Below are 15,764 nucleotides of genomic sequence, written 5' to 3' on the forward strand. Positions count from 1 at the left end.
TCTATCGCGAGACTCCAGCGCCACCTGTCGGTGAAATGGAGGCGGGCTTCTTTATTGTACCGAGTTTCTTCTGTTTGTTTCCAGATTAATCGGCCATCCGTCATGGCGATGCATGCGAAGGCGACTCCGCCGCAGATCCCGGACACTCGCCGGGAGCTCGCTGAGCTCGTAAAGAGGAAACAAGAACTCGCCGTAAGTAGACGTTAAGGTGGTTTCCTTAAAAATAAAAGTCGCATTTAATATTTCACCGCGGGAAAATTTCTCGTGCGCGTTGCTAGCCGAGGCCTCGCTACATGCTAAACTAATGTTAGCCAGAGCTAACGGTAGCAGCTAACTTAGTTAGCGGGTCGACAGCGTTGTTTGGCTGACAACGTTTGATTAGGAGTAGTGTTAGTAGTAACAAGACTCCGTTCGAGCTCTCTGAATATTTCTTTTAAGTGTTTTTACGTATACCGACTTCACAGCAGCGCTTTTGACAAAATATTCTAACAACTTAGCGTAGCTAAATTTTAGCAGCCGCCCTGCTTGGCCAAGTTCTCGCGAGAAGTTGGTGTCACATGTGTATTGTGTACATCCAGCCAGATACCTATATTTTTACCTCTCTAACATGAGGAATAATAAATCAGCATTGCGACAGACATCGCTATCTTCACTTTTGCGCGCTCTCTGAATCCTTTCTGCAAATGCAAGTGAATAATTAACACTTCAAAAGAGACATATTTTATTCTTCTAATTTGTGTGTATATAAATAAATGTCTGTTAAAAGTTTACCAGCCAGGTTGATTAATGTAATGACTAAAACTCAGATATCTAACTTTTATTCTTTTCCTCCCCATTCTTCACTGTCACAGGAGACATTGGTGAACTTGGAAAGACAAATATATGCATTTGAAGGCAGCTATCTAGAAGACACCCAGATGTATGGCAACATCATCAGAGGATGGGACAGATACCTCACCAACCAAAAGTAAGCAGCTTTGTGGAAATTCATTTACACTAAATGAAAAGTGAGCCATTGACTAATATTAATTACATACAAGCCAGCAGGAGGAGGAAGAGTACAGCCGATGGCTGAAATAAAGTTCCAGTAAAATTACGAAGAAAAAAAAAAAACTACATCTAGTTGATGTTGAAGCAAAAAAAGTCTGAAGAACTTTCTTCTCTTTTCGTAAGGAAAAACTTAAAATAATTTTAAATATGCCATTTTTTCTGAGGCCCAGTGTGGGCATTTGGAGCCACTTTTGGACCAAACCATTGTTTAAATTTTTTACATTTCTGTTTGCTTGTTTTAATTTAACAGGAACTCCAATAGTAAGACTGACAGACGGAATAGGAAATTCAAAGAAGCAGAGCGTTTATTCAGCAAGTCATCTGTTACATCGGTTGCAGTAAGTCTTTTGCTTATTATTTAACAGGTATGCTGTATAATAACAAAAAGCATTTACTAAACTGTTCAATCGGTGACATTTTTACAGGCCGTGTGTGCACTCGGTGGTATACCAGATCACATGAATGAAAAGCGTGAGTTTTGCTTTTGAGCTAAGCAGCATTAAAAGTTTGTATTTTGTGGACTGGTAGTAATTTTTGTCATTTATGCTGTTGTTTTGATTTCTTCAGGTGAGGCAGGCAGCGGCACAGAAAGCGATACCTCTCCAGATCTCCAGAACCAAGAAAACGAGCCCAGCCAGGAGGACACGGAGGATGTGGACTCAACACTGCAGGACCTGAAGCCTCAGAAGGCTGCCTCCTCCTCCTCCTCAGGCAGCCACCACGGGAGTCACAAGAAGAGGAAGAACAAAAACAGACACAGGTATTAAATAAAGGAATGAGACACGGTGGGATCAGCATGTTGTTAAAATATCCTTGCGTTTTTTGGATTACAGAGCTACATCCATAGCCGTTCATGTAGACTGCTCTTGACAAGCAGGTTACAGAACATGTTTGCGCAAAATTTCTGTATACATCAGAGTTTCTACTAGTAAGGAAACCCCTGTGGCTTCAATCAGAGACACCAGGGAATCTATTTCTCATTTTACTGCCTGTACCTGCAAGAGCTCATTGAATTGCGTTGTTCACAGAGAGATCACAAAAAGTGATCTAGTATGGCTAGAATAAGTTTGCAACTTGGATTCCAGAAGCTCCCGTGTTGTTTTTTTGCTGCCTTGGTGTGTGAGTGTGTACACAGTGGGGGGGTATTTAAAGGTATTTTGGGGGGAGGCCAGTATAAAAGGAGTATTTTCTCTTCCAGTAGACTATTACATTTTCTCACGGTTGAATGAATGAGCATTCTCCTGGACAGATTTAGCTGTGAAGAAATATTCACACTTTGCAATCCAGTCTTCTCCTCGATTACAGATGTCACAGTTGAGGGGAAAACAAAAAAATCAAAAAACGGAAAATGTAATAGCAGGGAAATGAATGCTTGTTTGTTTTTGTTTTTTTTTACTGAACCTATCACTTTTTTCTCCTGTTTCAGCATCTCCCTCTGTTATCTGACACTTGCAGATCTGCTTGTACACTTGTGTATCCAGCCCAAGTACACACAGCTGTGCTGGAGACACAAGAGTTGGTTGTAATTAGTCAGTGCACAACAAGCCAAAAAAAAGACATTTTGGATGTGCTGACGTTCTCATGCATGACAAAAGCAATCATAAAGCAAAGAAAAAACCAAAGTCGTGATATAGCACAGACTAACCAGTTGAGGCAACAGTAGATGAATAACATGTTTTCTGAGATAAAGTTGCTTTTTCTTCTTTCTTTTTTTTTCTTTCGTCTGCAGTGTGACAACTGCACAGATGTCTTACAACAGGTTAATTGAAGTGTTTGTGACATTTGAGCTTCTGCTTTCAGAGAGAATGGAGGGTATTATTTTGGTATTCAGCCTAAAATATGTTGAGAGATTTCTGGTCCACATCACCAAGCTTTACAATCTCAGAATAACCTGGTTATTGTTTTTTCTTTACTTCTGAGCTTCTAAAATAAAAAGGATTGGGTTTAGCTTCTTGGTGTTACTTTCCCCAACAGGGAGTGTACATGGTTTCACTAGTAAACATTACTCAAAAGTCTGTTTATTTTTCTTAAAGAAATTTACTGTGCTTGACCAAAATTAGACTTATTCAAAGTGGGTGATCAGAGGGTCAATAAATGATAAGTTTGTTAAGACAAATTAGGTTTAACGTGTCATGTCGACGTGTTTTTTGTTGACTCGGGCCTCACTGTTCATGCCTACATATTAACACAGCAGGTTCTCCTCCTAACACAGCGTGATGGGGTGGTGCTCTCACTCTCTAAAGTTTGGACTGCAGTTTTATATACTCGTAGGGCTTTAGGCTCAGGTTGGTAAACTAACAGCTGCTGCTCTCTTCCCTCCCCTAATGCTGCTCCCTCAGTCCTTCTGCCATGTTTGATTATGACTTTGAGTAAGTCTGAATTTTACTTCCTGCTCCTGTCACGTTTACATCCTGCCTGCTACTAAGCCCATCATCAAAGTATCCACTGTTTTCCTCTCCTCTATGTCCTCTTACTATTTTTATTTGTATATTCTTCTCTAAATCTTTGCTTTTCTTTTTTTAAATTTTGATTTCAACTTTTTATTTTATTTTATTTTTTTAAGTTTTCTTCTTTTATTTGATTTGAATAATTTTTTATTCTTCAATTTTTGCATATGTTTACTTTATTTTTACATCTATTTTATTTTAAGTTTTAATTTAATTTCTGATTTTTACTTATTTTTGCATGTTTTAATTAAGCTTTATTTTAACTTCGAACCTTTTTAATTTTAATTTTTCATTTCAATTTTTACTTTTTATTTTTACGTTTTTCACTTTTTTATGCATGATTTGACTTTAATTATTAATCTTCTCCCTCTGTACGGTTAGTTTGAATTGAAGCCTGCTTGTTATTTTATTACTCAGTCACACTGCATGTCCAACACTTCATTCTTTGATATGTACATATTTTCTTAAATGCATGCCAGCATCCAGCACTCTGAGCGTCAGTAAATTTTCTTGCTTCTTGATGGGTTTTCCCACAGATTCATTTCAGTTTTGCTTCTTCAGCTCCGCTTGCTGGGTTGCTCGTTAGATGACGGATTGGTTAGGAGGTTCTGTATGAGCAAGAACGATCATGCGGTCATGTAGTTTTATTGTTACCAGGCTTATTTATTTATTTATTCATTTTTAGGCTTCTTCATAGTACAGTAGTGGTACTGCTTTTCTCCATAATTCCCATCAGAAGCAGGATTTTAATGTAAGATGACTAATGCTGTCTTTGTTCTTGTTTCAGGTTTGACATGAAGGTTAACAAGAAACCCAGAGCTGTAAGTTCACTGTTCTGTTACACTGAGACACTTTAATGTCTTTGACATTTACTTTGCTGCTTCTATTACTTGTAGTGACTGTTTTGCTTTACTTTTGCTTTATTGAATCTCTTGGATAGAGCTCTTCGTTTTATAGAGGCTAGATGCCTTGAAGTTCAGGTCAATAAAATATGTTTTAGACATTACAGGTTGTGTTTGTATCGTTTTGGCAGCTGCGACATGAATTTTCCAAATTTGGGTATTAAAAAACAAAATGATGTTAATCATTTTATCTTTTAATAAAATGGCAGCTGATCGTTTAAATTCAGAAGTTTCGATCATCTGACCAACAGCCTGAAACCTTAAATAATCCAGATTCCTGTCATCTATGACGTTTTTGTCTTCCTTACCCTAAAAATAACTGAAAGAGGTATTTCTTTTAATTTAAGTAATAATTACTTTAGTCGACTGATTGATGAATAACTGTTAAGTGTGACTCGGCTCCTATTTTTATGTGCAGGATTACTCGACTTAAAACACCTGGAGGACCTGGACACATGAGGATACATGAGATTTCTGGACTTTTTTTTTTTTTTAATCACTTTTTGTTGTTGTTGTTGTTGTCGTCATATTTCAGCCTGTACTGTGTACATCAGTTGAAACATTCCCCTCACCGCCTACCACTGGATGGGGTTCACTTTTTGATCTACCTTCAGTAGATATACGGTGTTGCTTGTTACTTGTCGCCTACTGGCGCTCTCTGCCAGTAACACATCATCTTGTATAGTGTTTTCTTTTTTTGTTTTTTAAAGAAAATGACTGTATTTATTGTGTAGCTAATTTTCTTGTTTCCCATTGTAAGAAAATCTTTTTTTGTTAAGCATCACATGGTCGGATTACCCTCAAATCCCCCAAATTCTTTTATGACATTGTTTGTTTGACAAAAAAATAAAATACTTCAAGAATATGTTTTGGTTTTTAAAACTATCGAGGTATGCGACTGTTATTAAAATGTCATGACGGGAAGCTTCGTTTAGCCTAACATTCCCACACATACAGCACATACATGAGTGCAAATATCAACAGTATTTATGTGACTAGTGCATAAAATAGCCGGCACATTTTCGTCTGTCAGTTCTCAGCTTGTTTTAAAATGTTTATTTAAGTACACAAGAGCACAGTCTGGTGGTTGTCGGGCACATGGTCGTTCAGATTGTCTTAGTCCTAAACTTGAATGGCTTTACTTGATAAAATACTTGAATACTTTTAAGGTATTTTGTGAAATGTTTGAAAGATGAACCATCTAGCATCCCTTTTTTCCACTGGGTGGTGCTAGAAGACAGGAGGAGGGTGACACTTGACATTGTCGTGGTTATTTCCCTGTTAAGGTTGGGCTTTTATACATAAACCTACCAGGCTGAGCAAATGCTGTACAATTACTCCATATCCAGGGGTCAGTGCAGAACCAGTCAGAAAGTTTTGGAAATTGAGGGCAGGATTTAAACATTAATTAGCTTTCACTTGCTACTTTTACCAGACAAGTTCACGTTATGCTAATTAAGTTTATGAATGTAAAGTAAAGTCACCTTGTTATATATTTTAAAGCTGTAGCAATGCATTGCTGGGAGATGGCTGAATGCAAATATCTGACATTGATCACTTCTCTTTCCGGTTCAACTAATCAGCATTTTATAAAGCGACATGCTGTTGTCTTTTTAGAAGACTCCACACACATCCTCTTATGTTTGTTTGTGTTAATGTCCCCAAATTCCTCTGTCTATGTCTATGAATATGAATTCTGGCCATCCTTAAGCACAAACTTATACAGGCTGTGTCATCCACATTATTTGTAATATAATTAGATTCAAAATGCACAGAAGGCCATGCAGGCCTAAAGACTACTCTCCGACCTCCCTGCTGACCTCTGGTTGCTAAGGAAAAATGCGCGTTTCCCATGCAGGCTCCTGGTTACCACCAGGTGAAGAGGATGCTGCATTAAAAGCCTCACTGGGATTGCTTTGGTTGCTAGCAGACTGTCGCAGTCGCCCACAGTGTGCATCGAAGATACCGACTTGCTTGCAAACACTCGCTACTTACTCTCTGAAGAGGAATGAAACTTAAAGAAGTGCATGCAAATAGTCAATGGAGAATTTTCACCTTTGAAGTACACACCTTTACAGACAGGAAAGAGGTTATAGACAAGCTGGCGTCTTCCATTCAAACTACTGATAACCACAACTTCGTGCAAGCAACAAAAGCAATCACAAGAAGGTATGGGTGCAGCCCCATATACCTCTTATTGACTAATTAGATACTAGTGACTGCCAGCAACCTTCAGTAATCACTCCGCAACTGGTCATGGAATGCACACGTTTTCCCAGCAACTGGGAATCGCTGACCAGTCCTAGGCCTGTGTGACTGAAGGCTTAAATAGAAGTTCATTGGCATGAGCCAATTTAACAGCGTCTAAGGTATTTACAGAAAATATATTTTATCATGGGAGTCATAGGGGATTCACTGTCTTTTAGAACGACCCTTAAGTGGTGTCATCTTTTAGCCCCTTGGGTGCTTCACAGGTGTTTGGTTAAGGACGAGGCAAAACATCAGGATCAGCATGATTCTGTTTGAACATGATCATTGGATTAAACTGCAGGGACATACTGAGGTCTATGATTTCATGATAATAACATGTGGAATGCAATAAAAATACTTCCAGTCAAAGGGAATCTTAATGTAACAGGAAACGGTGCGTATGACTTTTAAATAACATCTCAGCATTTCTGGTAAAAATGCTGAGATGTTATTTGTTTGCTCCCAAGTAAAAAACTGAAACATTTTAGCCTAACAGACTATTTTGGGCCTCTGAAGGAGTTAGTCCATGCTTAATACCACATTCGTTACATTTTACTGTGTGAATTGCACAAATCTGAGCTCCTTTACCTTCAGCGTCATGGATTTTTGTTGTTGTAGAAACCAAACAAAACTAGTCCTTTGAGGCTCTTTTAGCGAGCCTCCACTCAGTTCTTCCCTATATGGATATTTCGATTAAAAACACACATTTAAATACCTCATGAGTAACTCAAAAGCTGGATACCTGAGTGTTGCTGTGACAATGTTATTAGTCATGCTTTACTGAAACATCACGGGAGAGATGGAGTCCGGCGTTCTGAGGAAACAGAGCTGCTGACAAACACATATGATGGAGAGACCGACTGGGAAGATTCCTGGAATACATTCCTCGGTTTCCACCACAGCTCCATCCCACAGTCACATTTCATCTGGTAGAAATGACACACTGACTGTTTTTACTGCTCCGTTCCTGTAACGGGCAGTTTTTTAGCTGGACTCTGGATGCCGGCTATCGATGGCCAGTCGTTCCACCATTTTGGTCCAGATTGAAATATTTCAACATCTGCTAGGTGAATATCAATATTTTTTGCAGAGACATTCGTATAGTCTGAAAACTATGCGGCTGACTTTTTTCTTCAGTGCTGTTGTGAAGCTGACACTTCTTTTCTGGTCAACAAAAACTAGATGGAAAATGAATGTGTTTACCAGGGTCTGTGCCAAGCCAATGTTTTGGTTCATGACTTAAATACTTCAACATCTACCAGATGGATTGGCATTATTTTTTACTCCTTTCTGTTCTCAGAGGATAAATCCTGGAAAAGTCATGATGACCCACGACTTGTTATTTAAGGAAGTCCCACTTCGATAAAGGACATTTAGGGTTTTCAGACTGAAAATGCTGAAACTCTATTATGTTTGACACAAAGACATAATTTTTGTCCAAACACTGTACACCACCACAGTGGATTAGAAATCGAACAATCGAAATGTGATTGAAGACTTGATTGACCTTCGGTATGATTCAGGGAGGTTTACAAAAATCCTGCATGAACTATTTAAGAAGTAGAACCATTTTTATGCACAATCCCACATTTTCAGAGGTTTCTGTGGTCTTCTCCTTTTTCTCTCTGGCCGGGAGCTCTATATTCAACATCCCTTGTCTGATATATCCACTATCCTTCCAAACCATCTCAACCTCGCCTCTTTAACTTTGTCTCCAAACCACTCAACCTGAGCTGTCCCTCTGATCTGTTCATTTCTAATCTTGTCAGTCCTGTTCAGTCCCACTAAGAATCTCCTCCCTAATCTCACTACCTGAACATTTGGCAATGTAAAAATTATGTAATTCTTTATATCTTAACTCTTACATATAAAAAAAATTACTGAACGCAAATTATTGAACTCATTATGTATTATTTGAATTGTTATCTTGTCAAAAAAAAAATTCCACACACACAGAGCAACACCAGCAAAAATCTTCACCATCTTGGAACGTATATGTAGACTTGTAGTCAAGGCCGCCTAAACCAAGACCAAGACAATACCAAGACCAGAGGGTATCGAGACCAAGACCAGACCAAGACAGACCGAGTCAAGACCAAAACAAAGTCGAGACGAGACCGAGACAAAAAAGTCTTTAAACTGCAGCCAGATGCTGCTTCATTTACAGGTGTCAGGCATATTTATGTGTTTTTGCGATGCACTCGCACAGCCCTCCTCACCGCTGTCTACTGTCTCACTTACTGAGAGGACAGACGCACGCTCCACTTGACTGTCGCGTCTCTCACCCTCTCTGTTTTTCACATAATGATATATATCCTCGCATGTGATTGGCCACAATATGGAGGAACTGGAGCATAGCTGTGCCACTGTGTGAGAGCTGAGCAGCGAAAGGAAATTAAGTGAGGAGCCGGTGTTGTGCCAAAAAGTGATTGTCTGCCAGAAACTGATTGCTGTCCGCGGGAGCGCGCGCAGCTGCTTAAAGCTGCAGCGCCCGGATTACTTGCGTTGCCAGCTACTTCCGTGCAACTGATATAACGTGGGGGGAAAAACCCAAACACATTTATGCCTTTGTTATTAGGCAAAGGTATGCATTTATGGAGCTTTAACGTTTCTTGTAACCGAATTATGACGCTATCAGAAGGTTGCTTTCAGTGTGTAGCGCAGTCACGAATGACTACACGCATCACGATGGAATAATTAATGCCTACAGGTTTAGTATGTCTACTCTCGTTGTTCATATTTGTTATAAGACTGTCGAATAGTAGTTAAAACAATAAAGACCTATTGTGCCAGTATCACCATGACTCTTTCTTGTTTGTGCAGAATAACGACTGAGAACATGGCATTTTAGCGCTACCAAAAAGTGATTGTGGCCTATAACTTGTCACTGAAACAATATTTCTGCTTCAAACTTGTTGGATATATTCCAGAAGGGTTACATGTGATATATTGTATCCCAAAACCTCTCCAAGAACTGCTGAATAACTTGTACAGGAACAATAACACTGATAATATGCCATTTTCAAGCTGCCAAAAAGTGATTGTGGCCTATATCTTGTCACTGAAACAATATTTCTGCTTCAAACTTGCTGCATGTCATTCTGAAGGGTCCTATGTGACACATTATATCTCAAACAGTCCCTTAGAACTGCTGGATAACCTGTAAAGGAACATTAACTTTGATAATATGCCATTTTCAGCCTGCCAAAAAGTGATTGTGGCCTATATCTTGTTAATGAAATACTATTTCTGCTTCAAACTTGCTGCATGTCATTCTGAAGGGTCCTATGTGACACATTATATCCCAAACAGTCCCTTAGAACTGCTGAATCACCATTAAGGGAACGATAAAACTGATAATATGCAATTTCCAACCTGCCAAAAAGTGATTGCCGCCTATATCTTGTCACTGAAACAATATTTCTGCTTCAAAATTGTTGGATATCATCCAAAAGGGTTACATGTGACACATTATATCTCAAACAGTCTCTAAGGACTGTTGAATAACTATTAAAGGACCATTAATACCCATAATATGCCATTTTCGACCTTCCAAAAAGTGATTGTGGACTATAACTTGTCACTGAGATACTATTTCTGCTTCAAACTTGGTGGATGTCATTCAGAAGGGTCATATGTCAAATATTACATCTCAAACAGTCCCTCAGAACTGCTAAATTACCATTAAGGGAACAATAAAACTGACAATATGCAATTTTCAACCTGCCAAAAAGTGATTGTGGCCTATATCTTATCACTGAAACAATATTTCTGCTTCAAACCTGTTGGGTATCATCCAAAAGGATGATATGTGGCACATCATATCCCAAACAGTCTCTAAGAAATGCTGAATAACTTTTAAAGGAACATTAACATTGATAATATGCCATTTTCAGCCTGCCAAAAAGTGATTGCCACCTATATCTTGTCACTGAAACAATGTTTCTGCTTCAAAATTTTTGGATATTATCCAGAAGGGTTACATGTGACATATTATATCCCAAACACTCTCCAAGAACTGCTGAATAACTTTTAAAGGAACATTAACATTGATAATATGCCATTTTCAGCCTGCCAAAAAGTGATTGCCGCCTATATCTTGTCACTGAAACAATATTTCTGCTTCAAAATTGTTGGATATCCTCCAGAAGGGTTACATGTGATATATTATATCCCAAACAGTCTCCAAGAACTGCTGCTTTTGCGCATGACACATTATCGAACGTTACGTTGTGGGTCATGGATACTGTTGACTCCAAATCTCCCGACAACTGATATACTTATAATCTACAAAGTTTATTTCAAGTGTAATATTTCTATGAAGGCCTGAGACAACAAAACAGACATTTCCATATAATAACCCTTTAGTCACATTTTTATCAGCACAATGAAGATTTATTTTTGATATTTCTGCCCTTATTTCATAGAACATTAAAGTGAATGTACAGGAAGGCAGGGAGAGAGTGGGGGTAGGGGTCTGGAGTGGCCCCTACACTGACCTTTGGCATATTGGTCGCCCACTCATCCAATGTGGTGCCTGCGTTCACTCACCTTTTCTTAGTGAACGCAGTGAGAATGTCTCTTATTTTTAGCACTACCATTAGACAGCTACTATAAACCGTGCTTCATACCTGCAGGCGTGTGTTTCATTTCCTGTTTTTCAGTCCGTACCTGGGCTGCTGATTTATGACGAATGACATGCTTTTGCACCAGTTTGCAGACATGGCGCGCAGGTTTCTCCCAGCAGTGTTATTCCCTCATGAGCTACATGAGCTGTCTGACAGATAGATAGTAAAGTGACTGCGTCTGGGCCCTGGGCTACATGTCAGCCCATGACTCAGCCCAGAGTCACATCCAGAAACACTTCAGAGTACGTAATGCGATCTGGCTGGAAACTCAGGCTCGCACCAGAATACATTCCACATGTTCAACCTTGGGGTGTGTGTGAATAATGAAGCATGAATGAGCAATGTGTGCTGTGCCACTTAACAGCATATCTGAGCTTCATTTCCTGTCACTTCAGGAAACGATTTGGAAATACGGACCAAGGCGAAGCATTAATTCAGCTGCTGGAGATCGAGCTGGATTCCTGAAGTTAAACTCAGCAGTGTGGTGTTTTTTATTGTGAGAGATAACGGTCTTACTACACAAAACAGGCCTGGCTGTTCTACAGCAATCTCTTGTACTTTTGATTTTTAGATTAGTGATTTACAGCAACGAGAGTGCAGTTTGGGGCTTAAATGGATTTGGTTTACAACTCTGAACCTAAAAACGATCGACACGGGATGATTCGTGTCCAAATGTGGATAACTGTGGCTTGCCTGGGCCGCTCCGAGATCTGAATGAATGATTTCGTTGTGCTGTTATAAACCAGCAAGTTGTCAAAGTGTCAAGTGTTAAATAACATCTCCTTTAGCAGAAAGTGAAGCATTGCTGGAAGCTTAATTTCAACCTTGCTGACCTCTGCTGGAAATCGAGCCTTTCTTATCTGCTGCGTTGTTTTCTGTCTTTCCATTTCTGCTCCCTGAAGGCGGCCTGTCAGAGCTTAGTGAAAACAATGGACTTGTGGTTGCATCTCCATATGGAAACTAGCCTCAGACACAGTTAAGACACAGATAAAGTACAGCATTAGTTCAAACTACTCGTGAAACACTTAATTAAAAGTTTTAGGCATTTCTTCACATGCATCTAAATCTTCTTGCGTTTTGGGGTTAAATTGTTATCTCACAGGCAAAGCCACATAAAGTATGTTATTATTACAGGGAGTAAAATTATCTCTGACATCCAGGTTATGTAATTGGTTCGCTTTATCTGTTTATTTTTGCTTTATCTCTGTTTGTTTGCAGGATTACTCAGAAAGTTTTAGATGATACGAATGCATACTTAAAGAACCATGAATAAAATAGTGCTCTCTTAAGGTTGATACACCAAGTAAAACTCATGTAACCATGAGGTAATCGCAGATACAGTCTGTTGAGAACTGAAGGTTGAATTGCGAGGAGGTTTCAAACTGCACAGGCTTATCGACACATCACATTTAAACCTTTGTATAACCACGTATGTGAAAAGCTGCACAAAGGTATGTGCTTGGGTGAATGCCAGCTGGGCCTGAAGAGTGCATGCTTGGAAATGATGAAAAAAACCTGCAAGTGTGAAAGAAGAAAGAAGCGGTTGCAGTTGGTAATTATCACATAATTACCAGCTGACAGTTTAAATTCCTATCCTAATGAGGACAGAAATAGTTTTTAGGCATCAACACAAAGCTGACGCATAAAGCAAGAAAGAAAAACAGCCTGAAGAGACTTCTAGAGTACAAACATAAACAGGTAGCCTGACTGCTCATCACTGCTTTTGTTCCTGTTGAAGTTCAGGCTCTGGCCGCTGGGCTGGGGTTGGCATTCACTCCATTTACACATCACTCTGGGCTCTTGGCTAGCTTTGTGTTAGCATGCTGTGGAGATGCTTGCAAGGACCCTGACATGTTCAACATGAGACATACTGGGACTAAATATTATCCAGAAAGGTGTCTGGTTATACTCCTGATCCCGAAAAGTCTACACTAATCTGGCAGTGTTGGGGAGGCTCTGTCCTGCTGACACAGCAAGGTTGGATGCTGCTGGGAGAATGTGTGAGAACAAGAACAGATTTCCACTATGGGGATCAGAGATGTTGCAAGGCTCCAGCACCAGCAGCTCAGAGATGGATGCCAGCTTCCAGCATGTCAGTATCCCAGCCTGGATCAGCTTCAGTCAGTTGGGCCCTGATGAAGACGTGCATGCACTGGTTTTTGACTACAATGAATCAGCCAGAACCAAAAACTACTCACAGACTATGCTTGATTTAAAACAAAGATAAAGACTTTTTGAAATTATATTTCTTCTCATGAATCTCATGAGTCAATCTGCTCAACATGTTAAATGAAAATAGCATCTGTTACTCTTGTTATCTCATAGCTGAAAGTACAGACTGCAGTCCATCCATTTTCTTAACCACTCATCCATCCCAGGCGCCTCGTGTCCCAACCCCTAACACAGACAGGGTGGAGCCCATGGCCCATAAAGCAACCAGGGGGTTGCTCAAGATATTTTGGCTTCGGTTCTTTAGAAGCTGTCATGTCGTCTACATGTTAGAGTCAACGAGGCATAACGAGAGATAAACATCTTACAAACAGCAACCTAACCGTGACTGTTTATTCTGATTTTCACGTTTACACGGATGCTGATTATTTGCAGATTATATGATTTTAAACTCTGCGTATAACTGTTATCATATCAGAGGCGTGTGTTTAATCATATATTTAATTGTTCTGGCACAAAATGTCAATATCTATATAATCATTATAGAGCTGGTGAGACTATGAGATCCTTCCATACATCTCTGTTAAGCATGCCAGACAGCAGCCCTTCATTCTGCAGTCCTAAGCTCTCTTTGATGTCTTTTTAGAGGCTCAGGGATGGTACACCACACCTCCTCTTAGCGTCTGGCTCCCACAGCAGGAGCTATGTCCTCTTGACACATCACATGACCAGGAAGAGCAAGACAGTGATCGCAGATGACGATTGAGATCTTCTGTAGGCGGCTGCTGAGCTGCATGCTGGCGGTGTCGCTCCTCCAGGAAGCATTTAAGAAGGGACAAAGCATGCAGTTGTAGTTTCCATCCAGTTTCCCTCTCTGTGATACGGTCAGGGTTCATGAGTCAGACCCACTGAGCAGGATTGCCTCGGCACATGACTTGAAAGGGCATAAGATGCCCCCCAAGCTCAGCTTATTCAGCAGGTGAAGTCGAGAGCCGTCCTCAGCGAGCAGCAGTCAGTCAGTCAACTGCTGCACTGATGTGGATGACATCTATAAACCCACAGATAGTTATTTGACATTATTCCTCAGCCACTGTGTTTCAGATAATTTCACAATAAACTCGAGGACGTTTCCTTTTGAGAAAGATTTATGGATGCCTTGTGGTTAAGGCGCCACAGCCATTTTTAATTTGGATATGTCACAACAGGGTTAAAATTGTCCCCACAATTCAAACGGGGGAAATTCTGAGGAAACAGAGAATGTATTGAGCTGGCAAACGTTTAAAAATCAATCCCCGTAGACACAAACAGTCATCCAAGGACTTCAGATGACTTGAAGAAGTCGGCAGTAAAAATACTTTAGGATCATGCGCAAGGCGTAGCCCGCTTTCTTCTTCTGTGGTCCATCCATCAGCGCAGCGTCGTTTAATTACTTTAGCAGCCTCCGCTCGCAGATCCCAGCTGAGCCTGAGTCCCAGCAGAGGCTGAGCAGGGTGATGTGAAATCTTGACTTCAATCCCATCCTTCGGCCTCCTTCCTCCTCCTCCTGGGACCAAACAAGACTCTCCTACATCCCCGAAAACAAGGTCAAACATATTTCAGGAAGAGTCATGGGAAAAGCTGAAACAAATAACAGCACGCATGGCCCTTTTATTTTCATCTGGAGTTGATCTTGTGATCTGACGCAGCAAGTCAACAAAACGATGATCAAAAGGAGGAAGTGATAGGAACATTTATCATTGGATGACAGCTAAAATGTCTCAGTTTATGGAGAAAAATCAGAGGCGTGGAGAGGCAAGTGCAGTCAGATTTTCACATTACTGCCTCTTAAGGCGGACTTCACATGTTTATTTTGTCTTTTTGCGTTTTTATTTTTAAGTTTTGGAGTTTTTAAATTGGATCATTATCTTTTCAATGTCAAAACTGAAGATTTCTAGTTAAAGGGGTTTCGGTGAGGTAGAAAACCTTGCAGGAAATAATCAGCTTGGTGAGGAGGTCTTGTGTTTGCTTCCCCTGCCATGAACACCAGCTTGGCATAGCATTCATATAAACACAATCAAAGCAGATGAGCTCAGAACTGTAAATATTTATCCAAATTATGTAAGTAATAGTGAGGGAAAGTCTTCCTGGGATGACCCTCGTGAACCTTTCTTTGGGAAATGGGTGGAGTTTTCAAAAAGAAAATTATTCTGTGATTGTTTTGTGCTTTTTTAAGAAACGGGTTGCCATGACATTTTAGGATGACGTAATGGTTTTCATTAAGTATGAAGACAAATCTTTCTTTTCCTTGTAACATGGAAACTAATAGAAAAATACTGCTT

The 15,764-nt window shown here is 39.9% G+C and overlaps 1 protein-coding gene across 2 annotated transcripts; it reads left to right on the forward strand.

The window, feature by feature from the left end:
- Positions 1 to 31: 31 nt before the first annotated feature.
- Positions 32 to 5,264, forward strand: meaf6 (MYST/Esa1-associated factor 6). 2 transcript variants are annotated; one of them, XM_026156719.1, is made up of 8 exons: positions 32 to 192; positions 852 to 967; positions 1,301 to 1,388; positions 1,476 to 1,521; positions 1,618 to 1,810; positions 3,390 to 3,419; positions 4,285 to 4,318; positions 4,818 to 5,264. In XM_026156719.1, exons 1-8 carry the CDS (start codon positions 103 to 105, stop codon positions 4,830 to 4,832), a joined length of 612 nt encoding a protein of 203 aa, XP_026012504.1. In that variant the 5' UTR covers positions 32 to 102; the 3' UTR covers positions 4,833 to 5,264. The 2 variants fall into 2 exon arrangements, with proteins under 2 accessions (XP_026012504.1, XP_026012505.1); XM_026156720.1 differs by lacking the exon at positions 3,390 to 3,419.
- The last annotated feature ends 10,500 nt before the right edge of the window (positions 5,265 to 15,764 follow it).

This window comes from Astatotilapia calliptera, chromosome 22 (genome assembly GCF_900246225.1).
Source record: "Astatotilapia calliptera chromosome 22, fAstCal1.2, whole genome shotgun sequence".
Classification (NCBI taxonomy): Eukaryota; Metazoa; Chordata; class Actinopteri; order Cichliformes; family Cichlidae; genus Astatotilapia; species Astatotilapia calliptera.

Coding starts and splice junctions, on each gene's coding strand:
- meaf6 (XM_026156719.1), top strand. CDS start 103: ATGGCGATGCATGCGAAGGCGACTCCGCCGCAGATCCCGGACACTCGC. Junction 968..1,300: donor AGATACCTCACCAACCAAAA/GTAAGCAGCTTT, acceptor TTAATTTAACAG/GAACTCCAATAGTAAGACTG. Junction 1,389..1,475: donor CATCTGTTACATCGGTTGCA/GTAAGTCTTTTG, acceptor ACATTTTTACAG/GCCGTGTGTGCACTCGGTGG.